The following is a 16,374-nucleotide window of genomic DNA, read 5'->3' as shown; positions in this document are numbered from 1 at the left end:
ATGGGCCTCCTGTTTGGCTTTTTCTTTTCTTTCATGGGCCTCCTGTTTGGCTTTTTCTTCTTTTTCATGGGCCTCCTGTTTGGCTTTTTCCAGCTCCATTTTTCTTTTGTGGGCCTCTTTTTTGGCTTTCTCTTTTCTGGCTCTCAGCTCCATCTCTCTCTTGTGGGCCCCCTCTTTGGCTTTCTCCAGCTCCATCTCTCTCTTGTGGGCCCCCTCTTTGGCTTTCTCTTTTCTGTCTCTCAGCTCTATTTCTTTTTCTTTCAGCTCCATAGCTCTCTTGTGGGCCTCCTCTTTAGCTTTTTCTTCTTTGGTAGTTATTTTCCTGGTTTTCCTGTGCTGGGTCACCCCCTCTGCAGTTGACTGAAACTGGGATGTACTTAGCTGTGGCTGCTGCTGAGTTAACAGAGACTTTCTAACAAGCTACTCCCGAGGATGTAAAAAAAAAAAAAAAAACAATTCAACTTGTAAATTGCCTTTACCAGTTTAAAGTTTGCTCACTGATTGAACCCTTCTCTTAACAAAGCCCCTTGTTAAAAAAAACTTAACACCTCTGCCTTCAGGCAAGGAGAGATAAGATATGCATCTACCTTCAGCTCTGCTCTCCAAGCAGCTAGAAGGAAAAAAAAAATCTCTTACTGGCTTTTGGGTTAAAACGATCCCACCGCTGCCACCAATTTTTGTTGTTGCAGAGAGGGTTCACCTCAGATTCTCTCCACCTCAGTCTCTAGGTCTGGATGGGAGAAGGATGTTCAGTCTATGCTAGGTGTCTGGTAACATACCTTTTGTTTTTAGGATTGTCCAATAACATACCTTTTGTCTCCAGGAAGTGCATGTTTGGAGTTTTTGTGAATCTTCCTTAAAGAGCTCAAGGATTTAAAGTACAAAAAAGTATGTTAAGATTCCTGTGGTAACGTTAGTTGACCACTATGCACATGAAAACTTCTGCGTCACCAGTTCCATAGCAACCTGCCTTTGTTGTGGTTACTTGCTAGATTTTTGCTACTATAAAATGTTTTCCCCACCTTTTTGGTGGGATTTACTCCCACCTTCCTTAGAATCATGTACTGGCTGGGGAAGGGGTACTCCAGAGGCAGTGCAGTCCTCTGACCCACCGAGTTTCTTTATCCTTGAATGGTTAATATACCAGAAAAGGAGCTCCTGTTTCTAACTTTCTTAGACTAATCCATGCTATTGACCTGCAGAAATAAACTCTTCTTTAGCTGCTATAATCCTTTCTCAGGCTGAAGCAAAAAGGTACAAAATTTTACTTTTTTAAACATGTTTAAATCTAATCTTCTCTTTTAATAATTGAAGTATACAGTCACCCAGTCATCATATATCAAACACTGTCTTCTCAGGAGATACAGACAGTGTCTTCTTGCAAACCTGGACCCTGCTGACAATTCTAGGACTGCATAAATTAAATACAACCTCTCGTCCATAATTCATTGCGTGTCTTCAGCAGTTTTGGTATTTCTGATTGCAAAATTGAGCTTTTACAAATTGGAGAGCAGTAAAGTATCACATCTATAAACCCCAGGCTTTAGGTTATAAGTTGGGGAAGAAAGTATCAGAAATAAATTAAATTCATATTGAATTGCATTGTCCATCTGTGCCTAGACATTCCTTCAGCTGTCTGTATGTAAAGGATGACAGATCATGAAATTGGAGGGTGTGGGAGTACCTTCTCCCCCATTTCAGCCAGTTCGGTTGTGCTTGGCTGTTGAAGGCAGCAATAGAACCTGAGAGTAATTAAAAAAAAATTCTATGGTTGTATTTAAAGGGAATATTACTCGTGTCTAGGAAGTTTGAAGAACCCTAAATATAAATCTGACATTGTTCTCTTTAAGCAAAGTATTGAGAAACATTATAGTAGAAATGTCACTAAATTACTGGACTGACATCTGTTGGCGAGAGAGAAGTTTTTGAGTTTACACAGAGCTTTTCTTCAGGTCCAATAAAAGATATTACCTCATCCACCGTGTCTCTCTAATGCCCTGGGATCTGCACACCTAAAACACTGCATACATTAAATCAGTGGTCCAGTTAGTGTTCTTTCTCTCTCTCTCTCTCTCTCCAGGTAATTACTTCCCTTGCTCTTGAAAGATATTATGACCTATTCATATGAACATGGCTTTTGCTCACTAAGGCTTTTTTTATATCGATAATGTGCATTATCATAGTAAAAAGTGACTGGCTTTGATTGAATAGCATAATTTGAACCTGATTAAATTGAATGAAAGATAATGAACTGATAGTGGGAGTCAATAAAATCACTGGCTGCTGCACTATGTGCTTATGCCAGCACTCTTCTTACTAATAGAGATGGGCTTAAACTAAAATCCTTGATCTGAATATGCCCAGACTTTGAGGAAGTTGACCTCTAGATTCAGATGTGAACTATGCATTGCAAGGCCTGTCTTTAGTTTTCTAAAATGTTATCATAGAATCATAGAATATCAGGGTTGGAAGGGACCTCAGGAGGTCATCTAGTCCAACCCCCTGCTCAAAGCAGGACCAATTCCCAACTAAATCATCCCAGCCAGGGCTTCGTCAAGCCTGACCTTAAAAACCTCTAAGGAAGGAGATTCCACCACCTAATATCCAACCTAAACCTCCACCACTGCAAATTGAGACCATTATTCCTTGTTCTGTCATCTGCTACCACTGAGAACAGTCTAGATCAGGGATAGGCAACCTTTCAGAAGTGGTGTGCCGAGTCTTCATTTATTCACTTTAATTTAAGGTTTCGCGTGCCGGTAATACATGTTAACGTTTTTTAGAAGGTCTCTCTCTATAAGTCTATATTATATAACTAAACTATTGTTGTATGTAAAGTAAACAATGTTTTCAAAATGTTTAAGAAGCTTCCTTTAAAATTAAATTAAAATGCTGATCTTACGCCGCCAGCCTGCTCAGCCCACTTCCAGGGCACAAGGCTGGGTGTGGGGGGGGTGTGTGGAGGTGCAGGGCACAAGGCTGGGTGTGGGGGGGGGGGTGTGTGGAGGTGCAGGGCAGAAGGCTGGAGGGGGTGTGGGGGATGCAGGGCAGAAGGCTGGGGTGCTCGGCAGAAGGCTGGGGTGCTCGGCTCGTGGGGGTGCTCCCAGCCCCCTGCCCTGAGCGGCTCAGGGCAGGGGGCTGGGAGGGATATGCCCTGTTCCACCCCCTTCCCTAAGGCCCATCCCTACCTCTCTCTGCCTGCTCTACGGAGCAGCGAGCATGCTGCCGCTCGGCTCGGCTCCGTCGCCGGCGGGGGAGGAGGAGGAGGGGCCGGAATGCACCACATTGTGGGAAGAAACGCGGGCGGGGGGGAGCGTGGCTGCCAGAGGACCAAGCTTCTGCCTCCTCCCCCCCCCCCCCACCGGTCTCCCCCCCACCGCTCTCCCCTGCGGGGGCAGGAGGCAAAGCTTGGTCCTGCGGCAGCCAAGCTTCCCTCCTCCCCCTTCTTCCCCCAGCGTGGCGCTTTCCGGCCCCTCTGCTCCTCCTCCTCCTCTCAGTGGGCAGGCAGCGTGCCACTCAAAATCGGCTCGCGTCCTGGGGTTTCCGACCCCTGGTCTAGATCCATTCTCTTTGGAACCCCCTTTCAGGTAGTTGAAAGCAGCTATCAAATCCCCCCTCATTCTTATCTTCTACAGACTAAATAATCCCAGTTCCCTCAGCCTCTCCTAATAAGTCATGTGCTCCAGCCCCCTAATCATTTTTGTTGCCCTCCGCTGGATTCTTTCCAATTTTTCCACATCCTTCTTGTAGTGTGGGGCCCAAAACTGGGCACAGTACTCCAGATGAGGCCTCACCAATGCCGAATAGAGGGGAATGATCACCTCCCTTGATCTGCTGGCAGTGCTCCTACTTATACAGCCCAAAATGCCGTTAGTCTTATTGGCAACAAGAGCACACTGTCGACTCATATCCAGCTTCTCGTCCACTGTAACCCCTAGGTCCTTTTCTGCAAAACTGCTGCCTAGCCACTCGGTCCCTAGTCTGTAGCAGTGCATGGGATTCTTCCGTCCTAAGTGCAGGACTCTGCACTTGTCCTTGTTGAACCTCATCAGATTTCTTTTGGCCCAATCCTCTAATTTGTCTAGGTCCCTCTGTATCCTATCCCTACCCTCCAGCGTATCTACCACTCCGCCCAGTTTAGTGTCATCTGCAAACTTGCTGAGGGTGCAATCCAAACCATCCTCCAGATCATTAATGAAGATATTGAACAAAACCGGCCCCAGGACTAATCCTTGGGGCACTCTGCTTGATACCGGCTGCCAACTAGACATGGAGCCATTGATCACTACCCGTTGAGCCTGATGATCTAGCCAGCTTTCTATCCACCTTATAGTCCATTCGCCCATCCCATACTTCTTTAACTTACTGGCAAGAATACTGAGGGAGACCATATCAAAATCTTCGCTAAAGTCAAGGAATAACATGTCCACTGCTTTCCCCTCATCCACAGAGCCAGTTATCTTGTCATAGAAGGCAATTAGGTTAGGCATGACTTGGCCATGGTGAATCCATGCTGACTGTTCCTGATCACTTTCCTCTCCTCTAAGTGCTTCAAAATTGATTCCTTGAGGACCTGCTCCATGATTTTTCCAGGGACTGAGGTGAAACTGACTGGTCTGTAGTTCCCTGATCCTCCTCCTTCCCTTTTTTTAAAGATGGGCACTACATTAGCCTTTTTCCAGTCATCCAGGACCTCCTCCGATTGCCATGAGTTTTCAAAGATAATGGCCAGTGGCTCTGCAATCACATCCGCCAACTTCTTTAGCACCCTCGGATGCAGCGCATCTGTCCTCATCCAGCTTTTCTAAATAGTCCTGAACCACTTCTTTCTCCACAGAGGGCTGGTCACCTCCTCCCCATACTGTGTTGCCCAGTTATTTCTCTTTATATAGAAAGTTATATAGGAACTAATTTAAACTGGTCACTTTCATGCTGTTGGACAGGCACTCTTGGGCATGTAATTGTACTAACCTAACTGAAAATTAGGGCCAAAATATGTTGGAATCCTTGTCCGCTCATAATATTGCACTCTCAAGCAAGCCTTTTAATAAATGATTAATACTATTGATGAAACTACAGACCTTCTTGCATAATTCAAATTAGTCTTAGAGGATATTTGCAGAAAGATAAATCTGTAATTAAGAGTAGCATTTTTAAACTGTAAAAGATTATTTACATTCAACTTTTACCTTTTTTTTTTTTCTCCCTAGAATCTTTTGGAAAAATCTATTGAAAGAGAAACTCGCCAAGAGTATGCTCTCGCTATGATCCAGTGCAAAATTCTGAAGCAACTAGAGAACTTGGATCAGCAGAAATATGATGATGAAGACATAAGTGAGGATATTAAGTTTCTACTGGAAAAACTTGGTGAGAGTGTCCAGGATCTTAGGTATATTTTATAGTATGAGTTTTTAAACCTGTCACTTGAAATACTGGCAAACTTATTTATTTTAATTATGTTTTAAAACAGAAAATAGTAGATACGCTGGTGGTATTCTGGTATACCATATCTTCCCGACAGTATATGAAAGATCCAGTTTCTAACTGGATGTCTGTCATGTATCTGACTAGAAAAATCTACTATGCTTATGCACACGTGCTTCTTAACTGACAGTTTAATAGACAGGATTTTCAACAAGAGTTGCATCTGCTTGCACTGGAGCCGAATTCGGTACTTTCAAAATATGAAACTTAGTGTAGACCCATAGAATGCCAAATGAACACGTGTACACTAGTGAGTCATTTATCCCAACTTATGCTGGATGTATAATTTAGACTATAACTTGTATCTCTAAGTTGGGTCTGTGATCCCTGGTCAGAGGAATTCCTTTTTAGACTTTAGTAACCACTAACAAATGCACAAAGCAGTTTAGCTGTCCCTAAATGTGTACTGTTAATGGATTTTTTTCTTGGGATCTGTAATCCCATATTTAGGAGAATAGTTCACTTATGAATAAAATGGGATTGCTAGAGAGTTTTTAAAACATTTTATATTTCAGATCAGTAAATTTAAGATTATGTTCTGTGTAAAAGTAAAGTAGAGGTATGGGGAGAATGCTTTTTTTTAACCCTGCAACTTAAAACATTACAATGGCACAGTGCACTGCTGTGGCGCTTCAGTGTGAACACTACCTACATTGATGGGAGGGTTCTTCCATCGGCATAGGTAATCCATTTCCCCGAGAGGCAGTAGCTAGGTCAATGGAAGAATTCTTTTGTCGACTAGTGCTGCCTACACAAGGACTTAAATCAGCTTAACTATGCCACTTGGGTATGGATTTTTTTCACATCCCAGAGCAATGTAGTTGTGCCTGCCTAATTTTCTAGTGTAGATCAGGCCTAAATCTTAAGTTTCTGAAGTGGGCCAAGTGAGAGGACTTCAAACAAAGATATTCTTTCCCTCCCCTCAACCTGTGCTCACTTTCATGTTGCTTAAGGATGTTCCACCAATATTTTTAAACAATTTATCCAAATCAGAATTTTGATACAGATTTGTAAAGAACTGTGACTTTCAAGTTTGTCATAACAAATCCTACTCTCTCTCAAGGAGTAGAGCTTCTGATGTACTGTTAAAGGCCCATTCATGGGAAACTAGTATTTCACCGTGTGTTTTTTGCACTCTAGTTCATTTGATGAGTACAGTTCTGAGCTCAAGTCAGGAAGATTGGAATGGAGTCCTGTACACAAATCTGAGAAATTTTGGCGAGAGAATGCTGTGAGATTAAATGAAAAGAATTACGAGCTATTGAAGTAAGTTCTTTAATTTTCATAAAATTCTGATTCTCTCTTCATGCTGTTCTTTAAAGTATATTTTCAGTGTTCAAATTTAAACCAAGTGTACTATGGTATTTATTTCAATATGAGCATTAAGTAATGTAATTTAATTTTGTAGAAACGTTACCTAGGGAGAAGAGAAGGTCAGAACATATTACTGTTTAAAGTATGTGGCTTTTTAGCAATGGGAATCATCTGCTCAGAAGTTGAATTGCTTGTATTTCATTAACTGAGCCAGGTACTTATGTTGATTATGTAATAGAGAAAGTATTCAAAACCCATCTTAATTCACTTGCAGTATCACACATGGTGGCTTTTAAACTATTTCAGTTAAATACACAAGAAATACCAGCTAATACAGTCCAAAAGTCTGACTTCACCTTACCTTAGTTAAAATTTTGTCAGGCATTCCATCACTCTTCTAAATACCATTTTTTGGTGATGAGCTTGAGGATATCATTACAGCTGTGGGATTATTCTGTGTGACCTCTGGCTCAATATGTTACACTCTACACTATTGATCCAGTTTCTGAGGTGGGATTGAATAGTGCAGCTACTTGTCCTTGTCAGTATGTGACAAGGACTTGCACCATTTTGAAGTTGGAGCCCACCTTTCCTGATGGAGCTAAGGGCCTATCTATTTAATTGGCTGGCTTTCAGAAGCCAATCAAGAAAGTTGGATTTTTAGATGGCTGTGAATGCTCTGTTAGTTGCCTAGTTAGTCGTTTTGATTGTGTCCTTTACCATTGACAGCGTGGTGTCAAAGTGCCCCTTCTTCTTATTTGTTCCTCCATGTCAATGTTGTATAAATCTGGATTGCAACGTTTAAAGCAGGGAGATGACTGGAGTACATGATGCTACATGGTGTGAGCCTGGCCAAGTTGAGATCTAACAATGGCTGTGCAAGCGGTCATTACTTTGTAGATCCTGTGCTGGAGACAAAGTCCCAATCAGCAGAACTGTTTCCAGTGGTAGGCAGGTTGGTGTCTGGAGTGTCTTGACTCACTTACAGAAACCAGTGTTTCATGCCAGGGCAAATTTTCACTCTGCTTTTGGTAAGATTGACACTCTAGTCTGATTCTGAGCAATCTTCGAGGAAGCAGAATTTGCAACTCAAGCAGATGACTCCTAGTTACTAAAGTCTCTCGCTAATTTTTAATTTTAATTTATTTAATTTAATTTAGGTTCTGGTAGTGCCTTGGGCTATGCTCAATAATTTAAACCAGTGTTTCTTTCAAATGATGGCCAGCAAAACCTTGAGTTCCTCTTTGGAGGCTTTTTCAGGGCATATCTTTTCCAGAGGAAAGACCCCAGTATCTCAACAAACAAACAAAAAACCCTGTTCAATCTGCATGTCAGTCTGTTGTGGGGGTGCTAGCCAGATGGTGTGGCCTGTGGTGCCTTTATTGTGTAGAAGATCTCCAACTTTACATCTTCCATCCACTGCACAGTCCTGTTGATCTGCTGTCTTGGTGACTACTTGAGATTGTGGCCTGGATAGGAGCTAGTAAGCTAATATGGAACCTATATATGATAGAAGTATGGGAGAAGGACACTGAGAAAATGGGAGATTTTTGCCTACCTTTCTGTTGCTCAGGATTGCAAACCAAAATTATGCTCATTTGTCCTTATGGCTCTATTTTGCTTTTTCATGCCACGCTCATTACTATGATACTAAAGTGTTATTTCTGGATGTCCAATAGCAGCAGTGGCTATTTTACTCAATGTGCTATAGGCTAAAAAGCGGTGGCTATTTCTTTTGGATGTAGGCTACACCTGAAGACCACTTTGAAATTTTGGTTGCACATAATGAGGTACAGAAGCCTGCTTTTAGTTGTGCTTCATACAGGGTACACTGCCCCTATCCTTCACAGGGTGGACTGGTTTTCAGTTAATTTCTGGGTGTAATTAAAGATGTAGGTTTTCATAGGATCATAGAAATGTAGGGCTGGAAGGGCCTTCAAAGTAATCTAGTCCATTTCCTTGCACTGATGTAAGACGAAGACAGACCCTCCCTGACAGGTATTTGTCTAACATGTTCTTTAAAACCTCCAATGCTGGGATTCCACAACCTCCCTTTGTAACCTATTCCAGGACTTAACTATCCTTTATAGTTGAAAGTTTTTCCTAATATCTAACCTAAATCTCCCTTGCTGCAGGTTAAGCCAAGTACTTCTGGTCCTACCTCCAGTGGATTCGCAGAACAATTGATCACAGTCCCCTTTATCACAGCCCTTAACATATTTGAAGACCATTAGCAGTCTTCTTTTCTCAGGATATTAACATCCCTGTGTTTTTAACCTTTCATCATTTTTATTGCTTTTCTCTGGACTCTCCAGTTTGTCCACATCTTTCTTAAAGTGTGCTATCCAAAACTGGACACAATACTCCAGCTGGGGCCTCACCAGTACTGAGTAGAGTGGAACAGTTACCTCCTGCTGAACTTATGTCACTCTTGTTAATACACCCCAGAATGTTTACCTTTTTTGCAACTGTGTCATGCTGTTGGCGCATAGTCAATTTATGACCACTCTCACCCCCAAATCCTTTTCTGTAGTACTGCTGCCTAGCCAGTTGAGTCCCCATTTTGTATTTGTGCACTTGATTTTTCCTTCCTACTTACTTATCTTTATTGAATTTCAGCTTGTTAATTTCAGACCAGTTCTCCAATTTATCAGGGTCCCTTTGTATTCTAATTCTGTCCTCCAAAGTGCTTGCCGCCCCTCCTAGCTTGGTATCACTACAGATTTTACAAGCATACTCTCCACTCCATTATCCAAGTCATTATTGAAAACATTGAATAGCACGAGACCCAGGACAAACCCTTGCAGGATCCCATTAGATGCCCTCCCAGTTTGACACCGAACCATTGATAACTACTCTTTGAGTATCGTTTTTCAATCAGGGATGCACACGCCTTACAGTAATTTCATCTAGACAACATTTCCTTGGGTTGCTTATGAGAATGTCATGTGGGGACACTATCAAAAGCTTTACTAAAATCAAGATATATGCTTCCCACCCATTCACTAGTTTATCAGTAATCCCCTCAAAGAAGGAAATTAGGTTGGTTTGGCATGATTTATTCTTGACAAATCCATTTTGTCTTACTTATGTGAGTTTACAGACCTTATTTATATGTGCTGGGACATGAGGGCAGGGAATTCTCAGTATGATGGATCCTTGGTTCTGGAATTTTTGCCACACCCTTTGGTTCAACAGAGCCCAAGTCTGCTGAAATTGAACGTATACTGCAAAGTCTGTCTGTTTCCCAGACTTCTTTATTTTTATTTTTTTGGAGGGGGGCAGGGAGGAAGGGAGGATAGATTGAAGCTGAAGGGTTAGGGATTAAAACAGTTGATATTGGGTCAATCTGAAATTTTCTGTATGTACCTTTGAATGATAGACCTCCATATCTCTGACCTCCTTATCATTGTGTGTGTCAAATTGTATTTTTATTATTGTTTCGTAAACAGCTTTCTTGTTGAACTGCCTTCAAATTACTTATCTTTATTTTGCATACTGAGTTGAAGTTTGAGTAATCCCTTCTTCTTTATGAAACGTACAGAATTGTCTCTCTTGTCACGCTAAGGAAATAAGTAACAAGCATCCTAATAGATTCTGATGTGGTATTTCATTCATAATCTTGGTTTTTGAAGAGAACCAGAGTTACTTGCTGAAGTACAGTAGATAAGTACGGGAAAGGATGCATATTTCTTTGCTATTAATGGTGTCTTTGAAACTAGAAAATCACAATTGGAAAGTTTTTTTTAAAATGCTATAACTCTCCATCTTCAATAACATGTCTAATTCTCCACTCTTGGAATGCACTTCAATTCTTTGCAATAATGGGCAATGATTTTCATTCTGTTCTGTTTAAAATTCTGCCTGTGTTTTTCACTGGGGTATCCTCTAGTAAACAAGGAAACCATTGTGGGGGATAGAGCATGAAAGTTGGTTGACAGCAGTTAAGTGCAACCACACAACAGTTCTGATAGAACCATTTTGGCATGTTACAGACAGCAAGCTGAATAGCTATGATGTATTCTGGGACTTCTGAATCATGTGTCCTGAAACACCAAAAACTGTTTCTCGGGGTAGCTTGCCTACAGAATGCACTTCATCATGGAATGGAGTTAGCAGCAGCAGAGCTTATGGACCTGCAACTTCTGTGGTTTCTTCTCCACACTGTTGAATTTCATAAGCATGGCTGGTACAGCTGGACTTGAGCTCAAGTTCTCACTGCAGGTGCTGCAGTCTAGTGATGCAAGCAACATTTTGTATAAAATGCTTGAGACAGCTGTTGTGTACAGATGCTGCAAGCTCAAGGCACTGGTTGCAATGTCCTTTTGCCTAGAGTAGATAGGGTCTTTGCTATTTAATTCCAATTTGTTGCTTGGGAGGTATTTTTTTTGTTTGTGTTATAATCCCAGTTTTACAGTACAGGTGATGCATGATGTATTTATGGTCTCTGAAATAGAGTTACTTTAAATTAGCACTTTGTAGAGTAATTAGCATCTGATTGTTTAAAATACTATTGTAGAATCCTGACGAAGCTTCTGGAGGTTTCTGATGACCCGCAAGTCCTAGCTGTAGCTGCTCATGATGTGGGCGAATATGTACGACACTATCCTCGAGGGAAGCGGTAAGCAAAAAGCTTTCTTTGCCTTTGTCTCTCATGCTTACTGGCAAGGTGGCGGAGTATCCACTTAACCTGATAAACACTATAATTGTACAACAAGTGCTGCGACTTGCCCCAACATAATTATGAAATAGGTTATTGGGAATATTAAATAGCTGTTTGATCCTGTCAGCAATAAACTAATTCGCTTTCTGGGGCTTTTAATTAGTGAAGAAAATATATCTGAAGAGCTCTTGAAAATTGTTCAGGCATTTAGTAGCTATTCTAATCACTTCAGTCATAGACTTGCTGTATATTTAAAGTGTTTATCAGAATTTCATTATAAACACCAGAGTATTGTTCCTGCAATAGTCATGGAGAATCTTTAGTAAAAAAATCTTGCAGCTTCTTAGTTCCTTTTGAACTAAGATTTGTTTTCTCATAAAATATTGCTGGTGATAAATGAAACTACTGTGTTCTGATACCATACTTCATGTAAAAAGTACCAATAGAAAATACATAGAAATTTAAATATGCAGAAATACTACATAACTTACCTGAAACACATAATATCCTTGACATAGTATGAAGGCAGACAAGCTGTTGTTCTGTATATTAGGCAAACAAATAAAAATCTTACAATGGTCTGTCAGCAACAAATTCTATGAAAGCTACAACCCTGTCACTTGAAAAGTGACATTTCTGCAGGGTCAGGTTCAGAATATTGCAGTCTCTTGGTAGGTGAGATTTAGATATCCCAAGGGTTACAAGGTTTGTACTGTCAGAGAGGCTTTTTAAAAAAGACCATATGTAAGGGGTCGTGGCACCCAGCTTTTGCGAGCACTCCCTTCTGGTCTGCTTTCTGGTTAGGTGTGTCTGCAATCTTTCAGTTTATGGTGATCCCTTTCAGTGGCTTCTCAGGCAGTTTTTCAGTAACTCAGCCTTCCATCTAAGTCTCACACAGTGTCTATATGTGAAACAGAACAAACCCCCTTCCTGGGTATGCAGATTTTAACTTGTTCTGGTCCTGGTGTGGGCCATATCCCCAGGGTTTCTTCTCTGGAGACATTGTCTTCTTGTGGCCCTCCTTGGGCTCAGTCCTTACTCAGTCCCAGACGCCAGCCAGGAGCTCCTTCTTAGTTTTCCCGCAGTCCCTGCCAGCAACTGTCTTTAGGATCAGTCCCAGCAGCCAACCAGGAGCTCCTTCTTTGCTCTCCCAATCCCTGCCCACACTGAGCTCTCCATGGTCCTGCTGTTCTTTCAGCCAACTAGTAACTGTCCTCTCTCTTCTAGCTCGAGGCAGCAACTGACTACTGCTGTGTTCTGCAGCTCCTTTTATATGACCCTGATTGGCTGCTCCCTGCAGCCTATCTCATTGGCTGCTTCCTCGCAACCAATCTAGGCTGCTTGGAGTACTTCTCTTCTGCTTCTCTCTTGGATTGGGTGTGGCAGGACCCTGAGGCCTCCAGCAGGGGCCTCGTCCATCTTGTCACACCATATTATAGCTCTGTTCATGTAATATTAGTTTAGTCACTGTTTAGTCACTTCTGCTTATCCTGATCTGAGGTGCTTGTGGCCTCTGTCTCTCAGACCTTGATGGGTTTTTGCAGTTCTCATCTCTTCCAGTCATACTTAGCTATACAAGTCATTTTTTAAAAAAAAATTCCCCTGTGAAGAAATGATGAGCTGTTACTGGTTTCCTGACGAGGCTTAAATAAGAAAATGGAAAATTTTCTAGTCTTGTGAGAGAGAATTCTTGGCACAGACTACTGGTGCATTTAGATTGGTGCACTGTCCCTGACTGGTAGTGTACAAAGCCTCATTAAAACTTTAGTAACTGATTTCACTGTGTACTTGTGGGAAGGGAACTTATGAAGTATGGAGGATTTGACAGCCTCTGTAATCTTACCTTACCTACTGGAACTGCAGATGTTCTTAAAGTACAAGAACAAATCAAGTATGTTGTTCAGATGTGGCCAGCTGACCATATGTATTGAGCAATGTTGAAGTTTGTTGATTAGCTTACTTGTGAGCTGAAAGAAATGTAGACTTTCTGTGGATAGTTCAGGAAGAGATGACAATCCATAATGTTGCCTGAAAATAGACAAGAAGGTGTGGTCAGTATGTTATACTCCTAGACTGGGGTTTAAAACAGGAATACGTTACTAAACTTTTTCCATAATCCAAAACCAAATTGTGTGCACAAATCCACTGCTGAAATATTACAGGAGCACTCCACGTTGTTACCACCACACCCTGCTCACCATAGCTGTGTCCTTTTGACTTTTTCAGCAGAGCTTCAAACTTTAAAGTGAGAGGGTACAGGAAAATAACTCTGTCATTCCACCTAGTTTAAAAAAAAATCACATTAATAATAGAATATTTTTTCTTACATGTTAACTTATGAATACTACAAGTACAGTCATGTCTTCTAGGTTCAAAAATCTAAACAGGCCAACTCTCCAAAATACAAACTAAAAGTCATGCCTTGCTCAGATTTTTAAAACAGGAATAACAGCTTGTTCTTTGTAAGGCACATATGGGATCACCAATGAAATCCTTATTCAATATGACTTTAGTATATTCTCTCCAAGTCTTACAATCTTTAAAGCAATGTTTCAATTACACTTAATGGTCCATTTCCTTCCATGTTACACTTGGATTTCAGTATGAAGTTATCAAATTTGCATCTAGATGTGGGAATCATATTGGCGATTTTCATTTTCAGTGAATCTTATGACATTGAAGGCTGTTCACTGGTTCAGAAAAATAGAAGAATTCCATTGTTTTGCAAAAATTTTAGTTGTTTAAAACTTTTGTCCTTAGAACTTGAAGCCTGTAAAGACGGTAGAGCTTAAATATGTAAAAGCTAAAAGTTCTTCAGTTATTAGTTGCATTCAACAGAGTGCTAGAATTACCATCCTAGCTATTGATAATCCCTTCTCTTGTTTGTCTAAGACCAATGTTCATTACTTCTGTTTTTATTCTTTTGGTTAGGTTATTTCATAACACTACGTCAATTTAAGGAAAATTCAAGATATTTACCATTTAGAAATTATGGACCAGATCCTCAACTGGTATAAGTGGTGTAGCTCCATTAAAATCAATGGAATTACGCTGATTTATACCACCAAAGGCTATGACCATATATTTATAAGTATTTGCATGTAACCCAACTTATTAGCATTTCTATAGTCAGTCTACTATAAAGGCATGCTCAGTGTCTGTCTGTCAGGGGGGATCAGAGGGAACTCCATATTCTCCTGCACACCTCTGGCAAGAGAAGGAAGAGGCAGGTCTCAGCTAGGAAGAGGTCCCCAACCCTTTGGGTGTTTAAAGAAATCACCGTGAGTGTCATCGTATAAGGTATACACTTGTGACTCAGCTGAGATCTGTCAACGTGGTTATTATAGGAAGAACGACACATGGAGCACCCTCTTCTTTAACTTCTAAGGCTAGGGAACTTCTTGAGGAACAGCTCTCTGACCTTAGCCTGGTCTTGTACATGCAGTGTGGTACATGTTAATGCCTTCTGCTGGCATAATCTTCCTTGTTCCACTGCTGAATTCCACTTAACTTATGCGAGCTTCTTGCTTGTCAACTGACAATGGATTGCATGAATTCAGGTTTCTTTCTCTTTGCTCATGCTACTACTCAGCTCCTTATTTCACAGTGAAAGTCATTCACGCCCAGTACAGGGTGCTTGTGACTTGTCAGCTAGTTGGTTTCCTTTATCCAGCTTTGAGGGAGAAAGAAGCAGAAGAGGAGGAGGGGGCGATTAAAACAAGCACGTGAGTTGGTCATAGATTTGAGAAGGAAACTATTTGAAGTTGGGTTGCCTACTGTAGCTGTTGCTTTTAGAGCTTGAACTTCTGTATTAAGGCATACACCAGGCATAGTAATAAAAAATATTGCATATGTACAAGTAACACTTGATTTAAGAAAGATAATACTGGATTTCTTGACTTCAGATTCTCAGCTCCAATGTTGCTCCACTGTAGTGTTTGTCACCTCAGCATTATTTGTGATGAGAGAATTTTAATTTTAATTTTTGACCTGGGAGAGGGGTGCATTTGAGCTTAACATCCTTTTTTCACCCCTTTTTCGCTATTCAATATATTATAAAAGTCAAAGCCCTAGAATGTGAACAAGCTATTGGTTGTATTTCACAACATTGTTTTGTGTATTGTTTTTTCTCTTGGGAAGGTGGGAGGAGGCCTTAAGCAGGAATAAAGCTTTTAGGAACCTCCTGTGCTATTAAGAATTTTTAGTATTCATGTTGAGGACTTTGACATATAACAGTGGTATGTCTTGGAAAGCATTTACTTTGTACAAAGTATCTTAAAATTGTGTAAAATAACATTTTTGAATAATGTTCCTTGGAGTTTCATGTACTGTTATGGCCAAGTTAGAAAATGTAATGTGGGTGAAGGTGATGAAGTCGCACAATAATGCCATATTTTGTTGCTGCTTAACTTAAAAATAATTGTACTGCTCATCAATTACAAATTATTCAACAGTTTATTGTTTTTCAAGTATAAATAGGGTAGTCACAGTAATACAGAGTACTCATGCGAGGTACAGTAGCATGCTACAAGTTAATATGCAAAAGATATGAGTGCATCACTAATCTTTTCACAGGATATTGCTCTTAATTGCTTTTTCTAAGGCACGTGAGAGCAATATGCAATAAAAATATAAATGTACCTCAATAAATTGGCCATTCACATTATATGCTAATCTACTAAGGAGATTTCGGGAGGAACAATTGACAGACAACAATGCCGAATTTTAAATAACTATGTAGACTCTACCTCTCCAATGTATAGTATGAGTAGATATTTCCTTTCCTTCATTGTTTTTGTGAGGCTTGGCAGAGAGAATGAGGCATGGGGAGAGAAGGGGAATACATTATTTAATTTTGAGATATTGGAATGTCCAGGGGGAGAGATTCCTGTTGGTTTGATTGGAACACTTGT

General features: G+C 40.7%; 1 protein-coding gene across 1 annotated transcript in view; it reads left to right on the top strand.

The window, feature by feature from the left end:
- Positions 1 to 16,374, top strand: part of ATP6V1H (ATPase H+ transporting V1 subunit H) — an 86,839-nt gene that overhangs the window by 42,381 nt on the left and 28,084 nt on the right. Inside the window, exons 10-12 of the mRNA XM_026662024.1 lie at positions 5,211 to 5,389; positions 6,625 to 6,750; positions 11,318 to 11,419. Coding sequence (XP_026517809.1) covers positions 5,211 to 5,389; positions 6,625 to 6,750; positions 11,318 to 11,419 — 407 coding nt within the window. The remainder of the gene's footprint in view (positions 1 to 5,210; positions 5,390 to 6,624; positions 6,751 to 11,317; positions 11,420 to 16,374) is intronic.

The sequence above is a fragment of the Terrapene carolina genome, unplaced genomic scaffold (assembly GCF_002925995.2).
Source record: "Terrapene carolina triunguis isolate 2854851 unplaced genomic scaffold, T_m_triunguis-2.0 Scaffold58, whole genome shotgun sequence".
In the NCBI taxonomy this organism is placed as follows: domain Eukaryota; kingdom Metazoa; phylum Chordata; order Testudines; family Emydidae; genus Terrapene; species Terrapene triunguis.
This window is presented reverse-complemented; position numbering and strand designations above follow the sequence as displayed.